At 35.6% G+C, this 19,211-nt stretch overlaps 1 protein-coding gene across 1 annotated transcript in view; it reads left to right on the top strand.

Annotated features, from left to right (window-relative positions):
* The window catches only part of RP1 (RP1 axonemal microtubule associated), a 162,759-nt gene that overhangs the window by 85,057 nt on the left and 58,491 nt on the right, over positions 1 to 19,211 (top strand). Inside the window, 6 exon segments of the mRNA XM_041412898.1 lie at positions 3,220 to 3,389; positions 9,643 to 9,862; positions 11,153 to 11,307; positions 13,193 to 13,406; positions 14,719 to 14,909; positions 16,396 to 16,606. Of these exon segments, the coding sequence (XP_041268832.1) occupies positions 3,220 to 3,389; positions 9,643 to 9,862; positions 11,153 to 11,307; positions 13,193 to 13,406; positions 14,719 to 14,909; positions 16,396 to 16,606 (1,161 nt within the window).

Here is a 19,211-nt window from a genome sequence, read left to right on the forward strand (position 1 = left end):
GTAGCAGAGTTCGGTTAATAGCTATTTCTTGGCTGGCTCTTCAGTAGTGCAAGTTTTTTTAGTATTAAGGCATATAGAAAATTCATATCAAAAGAGAAAATATTCAGTAAGTTCTGCTGTGACTAATTTTGTTTTGGAATTATTCCCTACCTTGCAAGTACTTGATAACAGACTAAGAATAATCACAGCACTCCCAAATTTAAAAGGGAATGGACCTGCTTCTAAACTTCAACAACAGCATGTTTCCATTGCCAGATGGAGGCGGAAATCCCTAAGAAAAAGAATTAAGCAGACTGACTGCTCTGCCTCAAGGCAACACAAATTTCTACAGTCTTCAGGAAATAAGCAACCAACTCCTACATCTTGCAAAGTGTGAATGTCATTCTAGGTCTTGAGACCAAAAAACCCCAGAGCGAAAAAAACCCTGAAATAGTGTATTGTAAAAACAGTTTTGGAAATCCTTAAAAAAAATATAAATGGCTCATATTTTTTAAAAAAACACAAAAAATAAACCTTCTTTTTTCAGCTTTCTGAATTATATCATGAAATGTTGACTTTGGGTTTTGCCATGCCCACATTTCTATGTACAGAAATCATTGTAGGTTTTTCGTGGTTTTACTGAAGGAACTTTCAGGTTCCAGACTAGTGTTTAAAGAATTTCTTGCAGGAAATTGTTATACTGATCCCATTTAATTTCTGTAAGTCAAGAAATGATCCCTAATACTAACATATCTCTGGATAAATCTCTGTAATGTGAATCAGATTCTTGGCTATATCATTATAGTAAAGAGAGAATTCGGAGACTTTTTTTCCCACAGAATTCTGTTTTTTCCCCTACTATTCATTTTAGTGCTTCCTACATTGATGTCTCAAAGTAAATGGTTCTAGCTTTACACATGAGCTGTAGAAGCACAATAACACATGAACACACTAATTGCTCTGAAAGGAAGTTCAGAGCACAGGTCAGTGACAGCAGGGGAAAAGTCTTTTTAAATGCTACCACACAGATGTAACACAGAAAAATGACCTATTGAAGCCCAGCTATCTCACTTCCACAGCTTCACTCCTGGAGAGGTGTAGAAATCACTGAACACAGTAAATACTTGGCATCAGTCTCATGTAGCCATCCTCACCAAGTAAATGTCTGAGAGAATAGACTATTAGACAAAGGATTTTTTGATTCTTCTGGCATGACAGGTAAAATGAATTTGTTGAACTGAGAGAAAATGCAGTCAGTCTGTGTTAGTTCATTTAATAAACTGTAGAAGCATTAAAAGTAAGTGTAGGAGAATAAAGAATCACAGACACTAAGAGGCCTTAAATCCGTAACCATTGATTTATTCCCTGGAACACTCCCAACTGGTGTCTTAGCCTTCCTACTGAAATAATAATTAAAAACACAATCATGGATATTAATTAAAATAAATCACCTTGCCCAAAATACCTTCTATGAACATGCTGTCTCTTTGAGGAGGGAACAGCCAGTTATGCATCTGTGATTTCTCTTAGGGCTTGCTCTCTCCTGGAGCAGAGGGCTATAACAAAGAGAAAAAAAACCTCCACTTGGGAAATACACAACTGCAAAATTATCTTAATTTTCTCTCTGCTGTGTTCTTGGGACAGCCTTCAAAATAGAGCATGGTTGGACAGGATAAGAGATTCAGGGCTATGTTGGTAGTCTTTGTGAAAATTTGAAGCTCCTGATAAACACTTGGAGTGCTCAGGAACAGCAAAAGCTCAAACAATGCTTGATTCCACCAAGTGTGACACCCTGAAGAGTACCACATGCCAACCTGGCACAAGGAGATAAAATTCAAAGCTGGCACATATATCAAACAGCAAAAGTTCCTCATTAGGCAAAGTGTGGGTCTTGCACACACTACATCTGACTCATTGCTGGAAATGACCTTGAAAAAGGAGTTCAGATGGAGGGTTCCTTTCAGCTAGTGTGTTACTCAGAAGACTGGCTGTGAGATGAGTATTTGCCTGCTGCTTTCTAGCTGAGCCCAGAAGAGTCAGGGAACAGTCAGATGTAAGGCAGAAACAAGTTCTATAACAAGAGAAAAAAAATCCCAGGATTAGCTAAAAAAACAATAAGAAAAAAGAGGCAAATTATAAATCAAGGAAACCAGATCAGGTTTTACCTAGGCTCCATCTTTAAGCAGGCAGAGGAAAACAAAAGGTAGGAAAAATGCATAGAGTTCTGTAAGAAAAAGTCACATCGGATTTTTTTCTGAATTAAATTATTCTACAATTAATTTTAGCAGCATATTATATTTGGGCTTACAGTCACAAAATAGTTCTCTTTATATCAGTCCCATTAGCAAATTATTGTATTATTATAAATTAGTATTGGCCACAGTCTAAACAAAAGCATTTAATTTCCTTCCACTGTTAAGTTTCTCTTGCTGTGCAGGATCAAGTGTCTTTTCAACAAATAATTATTTTGAATTCAGACGATGATTTACCTTTAAGCACTTAAGTAGCTTCCTAAGCCATACTACCCATCCAAGGCACTGTATTTTTCCCACACCTGAAACAGCTTCCCAGTTGGATACTGGACTTCTAACACTGTTATGAGTACAGGTGACTTACAACCTCTAAAAAGCCCAAGCCATGAGGTGAGAATAAATCTCTTCAAAAATAACAAATTAATCTCCAAAATTTCCTGAATTCTGTATTCAACCCTAATGAGTGATCTGATCTGACAAATGAGCAGACTGAACATAACAAATTAAGTTAGAAAAATCTGAAAAAAAGTTGATGTTTCATTGTTTAGCTAATTATATATTAGCCAGCACATCTTACAAATGTATCACAAGTCTTTCAAAATGTTAATATTCTTTTCATGTTGCATAAGAACATTTTAAGAACTTAAATCTATTAAAATTATTACTGTAATTAAAGTAAATATTTTGATATAAAGAATGCAAAAAACACCCCCAGGCAAAGTGCCTTTTTTCTGCTTCCCAGGTATTAATCTCTGTTTTCATACCCACTTCAGCAATTGTCTTATGTTTATGAAATCTGAGCTATACTTATCTTCAAGAGATTTAAAAAAATTAATTATTAATTATTTATTATAGTAAATGGGATGTAAACTCATGGTAATCTATAACTCTTCTTTGTGATAGTCACAAAAGCATCCATTGCTCTCTACATTGATCCTAAAAATGTTTAATTGGTAAATTGATGCTAAAAATGTTTTTCCTGTTTTAGCACAACGTTGGAGAGTGCAGGTTAAAACAGATGGAGATTCCCCAGAGCCACAGGAGTGTAACAGGACCCTTGTGATTTATGGCTCAAAGGGTAAAAGTGATGAGCTTCTGCTTTCTCCACAAACCCCAGGACATGTGTGCTTTCTCCCCAGAGCAACTGATGAATTCATTGTAAGTCAGAAATATACAGTACTACAAAGAATTTATCATGACATTGCCCTCTAGCATATATATATATATATATATATATATATAAAAATATGGATGTAGATACATGCATTTGTGTGTGTGTCTGTGTGTGTGTCTGTGTGTGTGTGTGTGTATACATAACTAGCATTATATATATATATACACAGTTGATTTTTCTGGTAAAAAATGATGTAATTATTTACAAAGATGAAATGGCATAAGTATAGGTCTTGGGTCATCTCCTACTGCTAGTCCTGTTCTACTACAGCCAGCACCATGAACTCTTTTGTGTAATTTATTGCATTCACCAGCTCATCTTGCATTGTTTCTAATTCCCTGAAGATTCCTGAATTGAAGTTCACACAAAAGGCAATATACAATTATTTGTGAATGCTGAAGAGGAAGGATTGGGCAGCACTCCCAGGGGACATAAGTGGGCTTTTCTTTCCTTCATTTCCATCTTTGTAAAGTAGTATCCACTCTCCACAGGATTGTTCTGTCTCTCAGGTCAGCAGGCAGAGGATTTTTCTGGATAATCACAAATCACTGGAGAATGCATTCATGCATATCAAAGTGTGGTGAACTCTGAAGCAATAGCTTATATATGGCCAGTATTAAAATCAACCCTAACACCGTCCTGACCACCCATACACCTGACACACATGCTGATGATTTGAGAGGATTCATCTGAGGCATCTTTTAAATCTTCAATTCTGTCCTGGCTTTCCAGGCTAAGGCATTGCAAATTCTGTTGATTGTCATGAAGTATGGCTTCTAGCCAGCAAGATGGGAGAAATAGCTTGCAATCTGAGGCAGTTTTATACAGCTCAGAAAGACTTTTCAATGGCTACAATAAACAGTCTGAAAACAATGGCAAAGCTACGTTTAGAAAATTATGTCAAAGCTTCACTGTAATGACCTGGTCCAGGCTGAATTTTTAGTTTAAATAACAAGCTAAAGCAATTTAGGAACTTTATGGGGAGTAAATGAAAAGATAAATAGAATTTCTTAAGGACAAGGAAGCAGCTGCTTATCAGAAAACACACAGGAAACACACTGAGCAACAAACAAGCTTCCTATCCTATGCCATGAACATAAACTGAAGAGGTCAGTAGAGGCAGAATCTATCTGTGAAGCAGGAGCACCAGCTGACTAAATTTTGGCAAGCACCATTGCATAAAGCAACGATGCTGCTACATCCAGTGTGTTGGTAATTTCCCAAGTGGCAAGTATTCCTTGTTAAGGCTGTTTAATTTCAATGATTGGATATCACACTAGGAGAAATTAGTATTTCTGTGTGTCAGCTGTGGCTGTCTCTCATAGTCTGCTATCCTTGGTATACAGTACATTATGGGTTGTAGCCTTCCACCCCAGCAGCTTTCTGAATCCTTGTCCATACTTTGGATAGACTTTGGGTTGGTGTCTGTATTTTCCCCACAGCTATTTGTGTCCTTGTTGTTATTGCTTTGTATGAAGAATTTAGTACTATTTGAGCATTATTTAGTGTGCATGACATTTTATTTCTTTGCTGCATTGCTTACAGTGCAGCTTACAGAATAGCAGCTCTGGTATAAAGAGGCATTTGGGGATTCACAGGTATCTCCATAAACACCCTCACACCTCTTTAGGTACTTGAGCCAATAAACCCAGTTTTGTTTTGCTTTCCCTTTCTTTGTTCTTACTAAGACTATGCAGAAGAATGAGAAACTTTGCTGATGTTTTCTCACTGTAGCAGCAGGCTGGAGGCATGGAGGTGCTATCACAATGAGGACAAGCTGTGAATTCACCTTTCCAAAAAGCATGAATAAATGAACTTTTAACCTCCCCCCAAGATCCTGGTCCTAGACAAACATCCTTTGCAACATACCGCAGTAAAAAGAACAACAGGTTATGTGCTATAAGCAGCTCACATAGTTTTGAAACAGTAAGCTTGATTTTGATCTCAGAGATACATTTATTGCATATTGAGGACAGAAAGGCATGTAAATTCCTGATTTTCCAGGTGTTCTCACATAAGTATATGCACAGATGTATCTCATATTCAGAATGATTATTCCATCCAAAATATGCCCAATCAACTCCTATGAAAGAACAGGTGTAGTTTAATTGCACATAGCAAGCATAAAGAATAAATTAAAAGACAGAAAATAGAAGCATGCTCTTAGGTACAGTTGGGTTTTAGCAGTCTCAGAAATGTGTAGTATGGTAGTTGAGCTGCTTAAGAAAAGAATGTTTAATTAGAACACCTTGGTTTTAAAAATAAATTGAAAAATAGGTGAATGTGTCAATGTTATGAAATCTGGCAGGAGTTGTAGTGCTGAAGGCAACATGGCAAGAAACCAGTGGAGAGATAGAATTTTTTTCCTTGGTAGTCTGGTGATGACTGGAATCAATCATTGATCTCACATGGAGTGAATAGATTTGTAAAGTATATAGATCTTTCTCACAGTCACCTTTGTTGCTTGGTTGCTAGCAGAGTAAGTTTGTCAGAGTGTGTCTTTGGAAGGTCCTGCTGTATTACACACATTCTGTTCTCCAGAGAATCTTAGAATACATGGGACAGAGTGTGAGATTAGGAAGCCCAAAACCATTGTCCAAAACACTAGCCCAGGTAGTGCAAAATGAGCAATAGTGCTCTTCAAGTAGGACTGTTGGTAAATACACAATAAATTCTGAATGTATTTTGTGTTAAGGATGACAAAAAGGTGCCAGAAAGTTTCAGATCACACAATAAAATAATTCAATTCCACAGTATGAGATGATGCTCCAAACAACAAGCAGAAGGATTTCTGGGGTATATGACAGATGGCTGTCCAATTGAATTTTAGTAGGTTTGATGAAACCCTATTAACTAGAATAATTTATGGAGTGGGTGGGTGGGCATGATTTTTTTTGGTTTGTTTTTTTTTGGTTTTAACAGAGAAAAGAATGAAAAGGAGTTACATTTAAATATGCACCCAAACAGTAAAATTTACAAGGCTTTCATTACCCTAGGCATGATGTCTTTGAGAAGCCCTGTGTGAGTTAAAGACGAAAAGATTTAAAATGTTATGAAATTCTCTAATCATCTGTATCAGTTACCTGTCTCTGAGACCTTAAGAAGCCCAGTGGCTCATCCTAATTTTAAGAGCCTCGGTCTTAAAGATTCAGTCATGTAATGGAAAAAGTCTTGTTTAGTATGTTACAAATCACACCAACTCAGCTAAGATTTCAAGTTCTGAATATTAGAGAAATCTATTCAGAAGAAATAATTGTGAAAAAATTAGGAAATTATACTAATGAATGAGGTAAAGTATCCTCTTGCAAATATTCAACAAATTTAAATCCAGGACATTCACTGGATATATGCTTCGTGATGGATTATATGTCTACCTCTGCTTCAAAGTTCATGTTTCATCCATTAATAGACATTAGTGGAGGGAACAGACAATTTTGGGATCCAAGACAGAATATCATATACCAAAGGAAAACTACTTGTACTAAACTGGTCAGAAAAGGATTACAAGAATGATGTAATGGCAGCACTGGGTACAATGATGGAGCTGAACAAAAAAGTTAATGCTGCCCACAGCTGTAAGTGAAAAAACAAATCCATGAAAAAAGGGGAACTATCTAATACACTAATTTGAAAATAGCTGGTGTTTAATTCCACAGATCATAAACAGTATGATTATTAGTACTTCTTAGTTCAATGGCAGTCAGGGAATTAATTGAAATTGTGATTCTAGAAACAGAATGGAAAATTGTGGCTTCTAAATACTCTGTCCTGTTTTCTGGAATTATTTTCCTATAAATCTCCTCTGTGCATTTCCTACAAGGATTATAGCACATGTATTTATGACAACTTGGAATTCTAGAGAATTGCAAATTAGGGTAGCAGAAGACAAAGTAAAATGTGAATTACAGCATGGCCTGTCACATAAAAATAACCAAGCTCTGTACTTTTGCAACTCCCAAACAGAAAGCTTTATGGAATAAGTTGTTCGTAGCATTTAGAGTAGCTGTGTAATACAGTCATTGGATCCAAACATGAAAAAAAAAATCTGCAGGCAATTATTTTAAAAATAGTAGTCTGGTTCTGAAAGAGAAGAAGCAATGACTCTGTTGTCTGTGAAAGAACTGTAGGTTAGATGGGTGAAGAACCTGTGCACTCTCCTCTCATTGAACTCAAATAATTCCTGTTAAATTTAATCTGGTGGAATGCATATTTTGCAAGGAATTAATCCACTTAGTGCACCACAGCTAATGATACGTAGCTAATTATATCCTTTGCGGCATACACAGCATGAATGAAAAATCTTGATGCAAAACTCTGCCCACTCATTTCCCTTTCCACAGTGCAGGAGTGGGGACCGAGTCAGGGACAGCTTTGATCTCTGTGAGCACGATGGCACAGAGACAGGCAGGGCAAACCAGGCTTAGAGAGAGGACAAGTCTGGTGCCTCTTTTCTGGTGTATAACTACTGCTGTGTGGCCTTTTTGGGTACTGTGGAGTTACAGCTCAGGAGTTCTGAGCAGCCCAGGGCTGTTATATAGGCAACAGAAAGGAGTTCTTCCCTGCTCCTTAAACAATGCCCTGAGTCATGAAATTGTGTAGGAGTGGCATTGCAACCATTTATAATACTTACCTCAAGAAATTCAGACCAGAAGGGATCTTTTAATCCATCAAATGCAATTCCTTCCTACCAAAGGCCTCTTTTCATAAGTTCTGCATCATAAACTGGTCATAAAATTCCTGTAAAATGGTTTGGACAGGTAGCTTTATTTTCAATTAATTATGCTCTTCATACTCTGATATTTTACTATTTCTTTTGTGCATAACAGTTACTAAAAGTGATGTCCAACTCTCCCAAAATGACAAAAGCACATTTTTTTAGTACCTCTGTAATTAAAATAAGGTAGTTGATTCTTCCTTACATGCATGTGATCACTGTGCAAATGCACATGAAGTAGCTTTAAGCAAGTGAGGTCAGCAGTGAAGGGCTGTCATGTTGAGAGCTCTGCTGAGAAGCAAAATAAATTGATCTGTTAGGTCTGTGCTCTGTCTTAGGAGCCAATCTGCTGGTGGTGCTGTCAGAGCCAGGGCATGATTGTGTAAGGCTAATTTCAGTTTATTATTGTGATGCTACAGGCTGCACAAAGGATTTATTCCCTGGAGAGTCACCAAATTTTATGTTGTGATGGATGTGGGGGAAAAAAAGCAGCAATATGGGAGAAGAACAAAGCCACTGGCAACATTTTTTTTTAATTAAGTGTTTTGATACTTAATAAAAAAATTGTTGGCTTTAAAAATTACTAGTTCTCAGTTGTTGCACTCAAAATCACTTCCCATCCTGTCTTTCTTGTAGCTGCCCACTGCATGGATGCCACATTACTTCCTGTTGTTTAGAAGACTTATCATGCTTTGGTTAACATCATGCAGATCATTATCCACAACCAGCAACCAGTTACTGAATTTCCACATGTAGTATGGGAACGGGGCTGTGTTGTCCTACACAGTTATTTCTGTAACATAAAGGATTTACTTTTATTCAGAATTATCCCTTTCCTTTAATGACAAAATGGTTGTAAAGTATTTTTATGTTCTAGACAAAACCATTTCGCAAATGAGAATTTAGTAAAACTTCTTCAGTAGGGTTGTCAAGTGCTGGGACAGGCTGACCAGGACAGTGGTTGAGTAACCATCCTGGAGGTATTTACAAACATGCTGATGTGGCACTCAGGGACATGGTTACTGATGGACTTGGCAATGCTGTGTTAATGGTTGGACTTGAAGATCTTAAAGGTCTTTTGCAACTTAAAAAAATTCTGTGATTCCAGGCTCATAGTAATCATCTTTAAATTACTACCTCACTTGGCTGCTGATATTACAATCTTTAATTGTAAGTTAATGCTCTCTTTCTCCAGTAGTGTCACAACTTTCTGTGTTACCTTTTGTCTAAATAGCTTAAATGCACAGATCTTACTAATTTTCACTAATTCACTCCAAAATTATCATGCTTACAGTATTTATGCTTACAGAGTATCATGTTTACAATACTATTAATGGAGATAATCACCCATGATTATACTACGAAATAAAAAGGATTGATTCTATCATACACTTATCCCAGCCTCAAACTCAACTTTTCATTTATTTGCTGTTAAGTTTAGAAATACTACACTGGGATTGGGGAAAATCTCTCTAAGTGAACCAGCCTTGACAGTACCCTCTTCCTCATGCCATTTGGTGCAGGTTGAGACTGCAGATCTGGGAGATGTATACAAGATTCGAGTCAGCTGTGATGATGTGCCAGGCTTTAAGGGCTGGCATCTGAAGTCCTTTCACTTACAAGAGCTGCATATGAAACAAGAACTGAACTTTGAGTGCAACTGCTGGCTCTCTCTGAAGAGGGGGGATAAGGAGCTGGTAAAAGAATTCCCTGCGGTCGCTAAGGACCAGAAAACTTTACCAGGTAAAAGCACAGAAGACATAGACACTGTAAATTAACTGCTTGAAAATAAATCAGTGCCATAGTATAATATAGTGCTTTGTCTGCATTTGATATCTTCAGTGGCTCTGTTGCACCTGTCTTCACATATGCACTGCAAGAATGCTGAAAATTGTATTTGAATTTTCCAGTTATGCTGCATATTGGATTTTACAGTTGCTAAGTCTTCTGCATTATTTTAAATGAGAAAAACTGAGCAACACAATTGAACTTTTTAGGGAAACGAACACGTTCAAAGCCATGGAAATGATTTGTTCTAGAGTTAGTTGAATTACTTAGCTTACAATAGCTTTACTTGCTAGTGTAAGTATCAGAAGTATTGCACAGAAATGTTGGGTCTTTTTTCCTAAACACTACTTTTTTGCCATGCTGAAAGTTCTCAGAGATGTCCTTGGAGTGTGAAGACTTACAGAAGTCCTGCATTTGTTCAGAAAAGTTACACATGAAATAAAAAGTAATTAGAGACATGACTGCTTTGCTAAACGAAAGTTCCAGAAGTTCAGATCCCTGAGTACTCAAAGCTATTCATGATCTTAAAAGAAAGTATAGTGTTACATTAGCTAAATGTTAACTCTGCAGAACTGTACATTAGAAACAACTTTTGAAAAATTTTGGTTATTCTTTTTGTATGAGCCTGAATATATATGCAATTAAATGATCTTACTCAGAAGAAAATCTGATCTGACTGTAGAAATTCATTCATACAGGATCAATATAAAGGCAAAGAATTTATGGTTGCCTTCTTTAAGTTAATAAGTGCATTTTGTAGATTTTTATACTTGTATGTCATGTCATGCATCCAGATGCTATGTTGCATCTGTTTCTTATTTAAATTTGCATAACCTTATTCTTATTCTTTGACCTGTGTTAATTGTTATCTATTTCAAAGATAATTCAGTTTTTAATTAGTTTTTGGTTTAGTTACTGAACTAACTCAAATGAGTTCTTACTTTCCAGTTCTTGCACAATAAAACAGAATGGGGCAGAATTTGCCTAGATTCATGTCTAAATTGTCCAATTTCCTTCAAATTTCTAAGAAAGTGAATGGAAAGTCTTCATTGACCTTAGCATGAAGAGATTGGTTATTCATAAAGAATAACCTGATTATTTCATTCACTGTGTAGCAGATTTTTTTGTAGCAGCAGAAATAAAAAAAAAAAAAGTGAGTCTTACTAAATATTCAGTGTTGCTGTTTTATTTTAAGTACAGCTTGTACTTAATCAGCTTTAATTTTTTTTTTTTCTTTTTGTACAGTCTATAAGTATGTTGTTTCTGTACATATTGGTGACCGCTGGGGAGCAGGGACTTTTGCAAATGTTTATATCACTCTCTATGGCAAAAGAGGGGACACAGGTGTGAGGAAACTTCATACATCTCTAATGAAGGGAAGAAAATTTCAAAGAAATAAGGTAATGGCACCATACTGCAGTCTTACATGTGCAAGGCTTAGCACTGCATTAAGTAGAGCTTAATGCGGGCCCAGAATACATCTAGCTAGATAGGCAAGAATTAGGAAACATTCACAGAATTTTTCCTCCAGATATTCACAATACACCAATGCCAGTGTTATTTCTTTCCTGTACAAGAACATACCCACACAGCAATAAAGGCTTCACATGAGCAATACAAAGCAGATTTGTGGGGAGAACCTCTGTGATCATGCTTCTGGCTTCTTCTGTTCCAAATTTAAGACAGAACAGGGAGTAAAAAAATTAAAAATCAGTGAAAAATTAGTTACAGAAATTTTTATGAGACTTTTGCAGTCTATGGTGTTTCTGAAACCACAATTCCACCCTGAAACACCAACTGAATATCAGCAAGTTTAGACAAAAAACCAAAAATTCCACATAGAAAAAGAATGCAAATAAACCCAGTGTTTCTAGATAAATAAATTCTTCTCTTGTGAATTAGAGTTTCACTCGCTGAACAAGGACATTTGAAAAAGTTCATGCAAAAGTGTCCATTGTCAAGGAGAGGCTTAGATTTCTGTGAAATAATTGTATTAGATAATTACCACAGCACTTGTTCTGGTAAAAGTGGAATCAGTAATGAAGAGAATATCCAAATTTAATTTCTGTGTATTTCTCAGAACCATGCCTGTATATGGAAGACAGTACTATATTGTAATTATTTTAATTCATGTTCATACATGGATTTATTTCCTAAAATATCTTAATTAATGAAGTTAATGATTTCTGCTCACAATCTGCTGCTAGGTTCTGACTATTATTAGAAAAAAAAAGATCTTTTTGTTATATGAAAGTACTTTCAATATTAGTAGCAGAAAATATGCTTCTCCAATATTTTACTTAAAAAGTAATAGAGACAACACATAGGACTTTGGCAACTACTGTATCCTTTTAGAGATGAACTTGCTAATATCTTAGTTTTTTAAATGTTTTGACCTCCAGTTTAGTTAGTTCTTACTACTGAATTATTTTATTAAAATTTTGGTGTTAATTATATTCCTAGACTTTGCTGTTCAAATATCAGTTGTTCATAACTTTCTTACCTTTAGCAGTTCCAGTGACATCCATCTGGCCCCTGGCTGGGCCTTATACAGAACATCTGACTTACAAAAATTTAGTGGGGCATGCAATTTCTTTCTTTGCATTTCTTATTTTAACTTGTCTTGCTTTTCTCATCCCTTTTCTCATCTACTGCCACTTGTGTTTACTTTTCTCATGTCTTTCTCTGCCTTCTCTATTCTGCTTTCCTTCCCACCTCTAATCTTTTCACTTTCATTTTAACTTCCTCCCTTACTCTTCTCAATTTGCTCCACAATTATTATTTTTTATTTTCATTTTGTAAGCAAAGAAAAAAGTCAGGTTTTCTGACTACTGGAGAACAATTATAAAGCTATCTTGGAGTAAAAACACTCTTTAGGTTGTTAACTTTTGTTTAGAAGTATTGATATATATCTAGACTTGTATGATAAGCTTTAGAAACTAGATATCTGAAAGATAGGAACTTCATTAAAACCAAAATCTTATCATAACTGACTGTCAGAAAGTTGAGGTATATAGATTTTAATGTAATATGAAATGATTGATGCAGTAATACATATTGACCAAAGATCAAATGAAATTAAAATGCATCATTAATGATGAATAGAGGATTAAATGTTATCTCTAATCAGTGTGTGCTTTCTCAGATTCAGCAGAGAGATGCTATGTTAAACCTTACAAAGAATCCGACTTTAAAAATTTTGAATCCTTAAATGAATTCAGGCCTATATTTTCCCTGAACTTCAAGTCCAAATTCTGTTTTATTAAGTATTTCCCTGTTTTGCAGGTGGATTCATTTTTGGTGGAAGCTGTTTGTCTGAGTCATTTGCAAAAAGTGGTCATAGGTCATGATGGAGAAGGCTACGGGGCGGGGATGTACCTCAAGATGGTTACAGTCAAGGAATCACAAGATTCAGACCAAGAATGGGTCTTTCCACTGTGGAACTGGCTCGATACTCATCTGGGTTTATGTGAGACTGTTTGTGAGATTGTAACGGTTGGTAAGTTCTGCAAAACTGACCTGACCATTTTTATATATATATATTTGACTACAGCTCATTTAGATGACTATAGTATCCTTTTATTGAAAATGTAGATATTCAGTTTGATCTTAGTGTTGTAGCAGAGCCACATCTGGTAAGGTCAAAGTTAGTATAATTCTGTCTTCTCAATGTGTTGCATATGGAACACCTGCCTTCCAAATTAAACACAGCACATTTCAATGAGAGCTAAACAGCCAAGCTTAGGATGTGCACCTCACGGGGGTAAATAGCTTAAATTTTATGCACTATTTTTCAGCCTAGAATCTCATTTAAAATCTAAAGAAAAATTATTTCAGTGAAATGAGCCTAGTCTTTACCTGTGAGAGTATTCCACATCACAAAGCAGCAGTTCTGGTATGCTCATCTCTGCTCACTTCACACCTACTGCTATGCCATGATTTGCACAAATCTAAACCTGGATGTGCTTGGCAAAAGAACACGTACAGCAGGACCTTTACTCATTCAGAAATAGTAAAAGATTTCTTCCTTCAATCCTGTGAAAAGAATTTGATGCAAAGGAAATGAACTAGAGAACTTTGTGCAGAGGAAGTAAGACACAAGATGTCCTTGATGCAGTTGTGTGGTTTTTCTGAGTTGTAGAAAGTACATTTTCCTGAGCTGTTCCTCTTCATGAAATCATTTTCACTTTACCTAGACTGGTTAAAACAGAACTAAAATGAGGAATTACAACAATTAATGAAGAAAAAGAGAGGGAGATGGTGATATTGATCTTTTGAGCATCTGGCAAATAACTTTGTGTGTTTATTATAGGTTACCTGTCAGTCTCACACTATTAAAACTCCTATTATTTTGCTAGGTAACATCTGGTGAAAAAAAAAAGTTCATTAGAATTGTTCATTTTGCATTAGGTGCCTACATGCTACATATGGCTGCATGCTCTTAAATGATAAATTTGCTTTAGTAACACTGATTGCTTTTTAAAGAACAATTACTTAGACCTCTAAAAGGTGACTGAAAATTCTCTTAGCAATTACTTCCAAACATGAAAAGGAAAATACACTGGCATCAAAAAATGCCATTGAAACTAAATTTTAAACACAGAAAGAGCATTAAGCTTCTAAATTCTACACAAAAAAGATAATAAAGATATTGATGTGTAACTCTTAGTGAGCAGTTGCTATAGATACAACATAACCTGCAAAAAGAGCTTTGTTTGTGTATCACAGCCTTGTATAAAGGCTGTGATCCTGCTAGATTATGCCATTCTCTCATGCTGTCATCTTTCCTTTCTCTTTGATAATTTTTAAAGGCAGAAGGTCGACTCTTAGTCCTAAACTACCTGAAATCAACATGAAGTCAACAGGTTTCTGGATAATGGATATCACTGGATCTGACTTGAGTGCTGAAGAGGATCCAATATGCCTTTCTTTCATCTTCTACGGCAACCTGAGTCACAAAAAGTTGCCACTTCAAGTCACCGGAAAAGCAATTCAGATCAAAGTACTTCAACCTTTGTCTGTTGCAAGAAAAGCCTACGAATCATGTAGCCAATAATCCGCTTAATTCTGAGATAAATTGTTTCTTTAAACTAAACTACCAAATTGATTTTTAAGTCCTCTGTGTAGTTTGGCACAGATCATCATTTTTGTTTGTAGGTAGCAACACATGAACAATGGTTTTTGAGTGAGCAAATTCTCCCAGTGTCTCATACTGAGAATGTTTAAGTGAGCGAATTGGTCCCTTGGTGCACATCACAGTGTATAGCACGTGGCAGGTACTGATTTACAGGCTTTGTTGATCTCACAAAAATCAGCAATTTGTAAGCATACAATATGCCATGGGATACTGTAGAACTTTTGGGGCTCATGATAGAGAAGGAAGAATCATAAATGAGATTAAATGCACAGAAGGTTAATTTTTCTCTTTTCTCTCTCATGTAATTTATTCATCCCTGCCATCAGTTTCTCTGAACTGGTTTTTCTAGTATGGTTTCTCTTTTCCCCCTGTTATTTGTTGTCTCTTCCTTTTTCCTCTTAATGAAGTGAATTTTATAATTGAGTTAAGAACTCATTTGATGTATTTTGTTGCTCCTCTTTTCTTTAGTGAAAGAGGAACTAAGCAGACTAGACTAACCACAAACATGATACAAAATGAGGTGTACTCAGAGGGCTTTTCTGAGTTATTTCCAAGAACCTCTGGTAAATAAGAAAAAAAAAATAGTGTGAAGATGGAGGTGCCCTGTCAGAGGAAAGGCTGAAGTCAGGCCACATGGACTTCTACTGTCTGTGCATATCTAAAATGAAAGAGCAGGGGAAAGAATCCAATAAATATTGAATAGGAAAACACAACATCTCTTTTCTCCCTTTTTTTCCTTACAGTGAAAAAAAATATTTTAAACCACTAATTATAATATCTAAGGCCTCCTCTGCTTTCACCTAGTATGTCCTAGAGATGGTGCATTATTCCCAGTAGAACTAGATTGGTTTTTTTCTCAAAAATGCAAGGTTTTAATACTCAGCTTCTATGATCTAGAGTGAGGATGATCTTTTGGATGTTTGCTCAAAACTGGATTAGCTTTCTTTCAAATTTATAAATAATTGCATCATTTTTATTGTTGTAAGAAATACTTCCAATAGTGTCCAAAATTTTAAAAATTGGCTAAATCTTCTGTGCCTTTAAATAATCTACTGAATCTGTGTCATATATATGAACAACGTGCCTTGTTCTGTGTACGTATTTCAGCAGTGACTGCCATTGCTTGCTCCTTAATATTAAACCTTAGGCATTCCGTCTCCTCATTCATGTTTTAAGATAAATTTTGTATTGATTAGGAATTAGTAAAGTTGATTAGAAAAATAGGACTCGTTATAAATCTGCCCCAATTTTTTAACTACTGAAGTTTGTTCAACTGTTGCATACAGCTGCCAACTACACTTGTTCTGGCACAATTGAAATGAGATCCATTCATCTCTTTCTCCTCACACAGGATGAGCTGGCAGGTATTGGCTCAATATACAAAGTTCAAATAACTGGCCCACACAGTGAGCTAAAACAGCCATGGCACTTAGATTTACTGCATCTGAAGCACACAGGCACAAAGGAAGAGATGTATTTAGCTTTTGACTGCTGGTTCAACCCTAAGGAAGACAAATGTGTGGAGCTTCCAGCTCTCTATGCAGATCAGGAGCCTTTGCCTGGTAAGCTATGTCCTTTTTTGTTACTGGGGTCAGAATCTGTCTCTGGAATACCAGTATATCTCTTTTGGGCCAAAAATGCTGTGTGAAGATTTCTGTAAGAATTTGATATTAAAGAGTGTGATGATTGTGCACATTCATTTACCAGAAAAGAGAAATCATTGGTATGAGGATTAAGAGAGATGCTCTAACTGATGATACCAAACACAGTACTTGGCTTCTTTCACATTAGATGATGTTCCAGTTTTAACTCTTGATTATTTATTATCTCTTCAATTTAATGCTATGTGAGTTGAAGATGAGTGAAAAATATAATCTACTGTGTGATACTATTTGTCTCTTCCTATTCACAAAAAGATGTATGTGATCTAGAAACAAAGAAGGAAAGAATTGCAGACCCCCTGCACAACAAAGGTAGAATTTTTAAAATGCCACACAGTTAGCCAGCAAAAGGATATTCAAGAATTTTAATTAAGCTAGTGTTTTATTGATGTCAATGAGAAATTCATAGCACAGCAACTGATATTCTACAAAAATATACATTACGTTGCATGTTTCTCTGCTGTTAGTAACACATGTGAACGATTTGATGCCAAAGAGAAAATAAAGTGATTTCTGCCAATCACCCCCAACCACTTCTCCTGGAACAACCAATTGTATACTGATAACTTGATCACTAGTACTTAAGGACAAGCTTCCCATTTATTCAGCTCATTAGAATAAAGAGGATTGATGGAGAGAGTAAAGATCATATATTGAGGCTTTTAGTGCCAGTTAAGAGGTTTATTGCTAGAGGCTATAGTAAAAAGAGTGTTCTGCTTCAATGGAAACTAATAGAAAGTGATAGAAGCAGCCCAGAAAAAGAAATGAAATAGACCACATGAACTTTTGCAGACCATTCTCTAAATAGAGTTTCCTAAATATTTCATCTAACAAAGTTGAAAATTGAAAGAAACAGCGAAGACCCTTTAAATTTCTGGTTTTGTGTGGGTTTGCATAATTAAAAAAAATTGTCACCTTGTATTCATGTACTGAAAAATCTTACCATTTTAGACTTTTGATCCATCAGATTAAAAAAAACATTGGGTGTTGGATGTAATATATCCAACATATCATGAATATAGTAATTCCAGACCTTATAAAAAGGCCCTATTTCCCTAATTTATTTAAGAAAAAAGGAGAAGGACTGTAAATATGAACAATTATTTTCTGAATTCAAACTTGCTAATTTTTTTACTGCGTATAAAAAGTACAAAAATTTTAAAAAGTTAAAATTCTAGAATACACCTCTCAAAGCCTTTATTGTGCTAAAAGCCAAATGGAGATACTGTCTGAAAACATTATTTTGATATATAAAGTAATTAATTATTGAGATATATTAGAAATTTAGGGTATTTTTCTTGGAAAATTTCTGGGAAAAGAAATGTATATGCTTTCTCTCAAAAATTAGTGTTTATATGGGAGTATTCACCAACCTAGAAAGTTTCTCACAAACCATTTTGTGCAGTCCACTAATTTACAACTGGAAGTGTTAATACCACTTTTATTCTTTGTGGTCTGAATACCACTTCAGTCTAAAATTTCTTCTTTGTTATATTTTGGTTTTATTCATAGACACACAAGAAATTAATACAAAATAATAATAAAAATAATATGTATTTACTCTCCTATCTTTAATTTATGGGTTTTTTTTTTCCTTTTTAAATGAGCATTAGGTGTTTGCTTTTGGTTTTGCAATATGTTGGCTTACATCTGAAAGAGAATTTTTATAAATAGAATTGGGAAGAGACAAAGAATGAAAAGCTTGAACAGAATACCTTGTCTTAGTAGATTTTCATTGTTGGGGTATGCTGTTCATACAGAACACAATCAGAATGCTCTCAAACTCAGCCTAAAAACTTTTACCCCATTTCCCAGCATCTCCTTTCTGTTATGACTCCTTTCATAGGGGATACTTGTATACTTTTATTGTGGAAAATTAATAGTAAATCTTTGCTATGACTACGTTGAGCTTTAAATTATGCATCAATAGATTCAGCAGTTTCAGCTGAAAGCACCGACTCAGCAGAAACACCACACACACTTCTAAGCTAAGCTCGTGGGTCTGTATATTAGTGATTCAAATATTAATGGACAAAAGCAGTAAAAATGTGATGAGCACTGTGCTTTCTCATCTACCCCCATGGAAGTGGCCAGCCACATGGACCAAAATATTTTGATCTTATTCACACAAGTAGCCTTTTGACTTCAACAAACCTGCTCATATGGCCCGGTTACACAGAGGAGGCAATGCTCTGAATGAACGACACAGAAACTTCGTAACCTAACTCCCCTGAAACCAAAATGCCATTTGCTAAATGCTAACCAAAGTGTCACCTGGACAGCTCATGTATTTTCAACCATCTGGAACTCCAGAAAAATCAAGTCTGTGTAGCTGTGCTCTTTAATGCAGCTATGTTGTCTTTTACCTGGCATATATTTCACTCCTCTGAAGAAAGAAATATGTTAGGGCCCCAGGCTGGAAAAACTAGGCTGGTTTACTAGGAAAACTCTTTATCATCAAATATGAGTGATACCATCAATTATAAGAATTTTCTCAGTCCTTAGT

This window comes from Onychostruthus taczanowskii, unplaced genomic scaffold (genome assembly GCF_017590055.1).
Source record: "Onychostruthus taczanowskii isolate IOZ18803 unplaced genomic scaffold, ASM1759005v1 scaffold4, whole genome shotgun sequence".
Lineage (NCBI taxonomy): Eukaryota > Metazoa > Chordata > Aves > Passeriformes > Passeridae > Onychostruthus > Onychostruthus taczanowskii.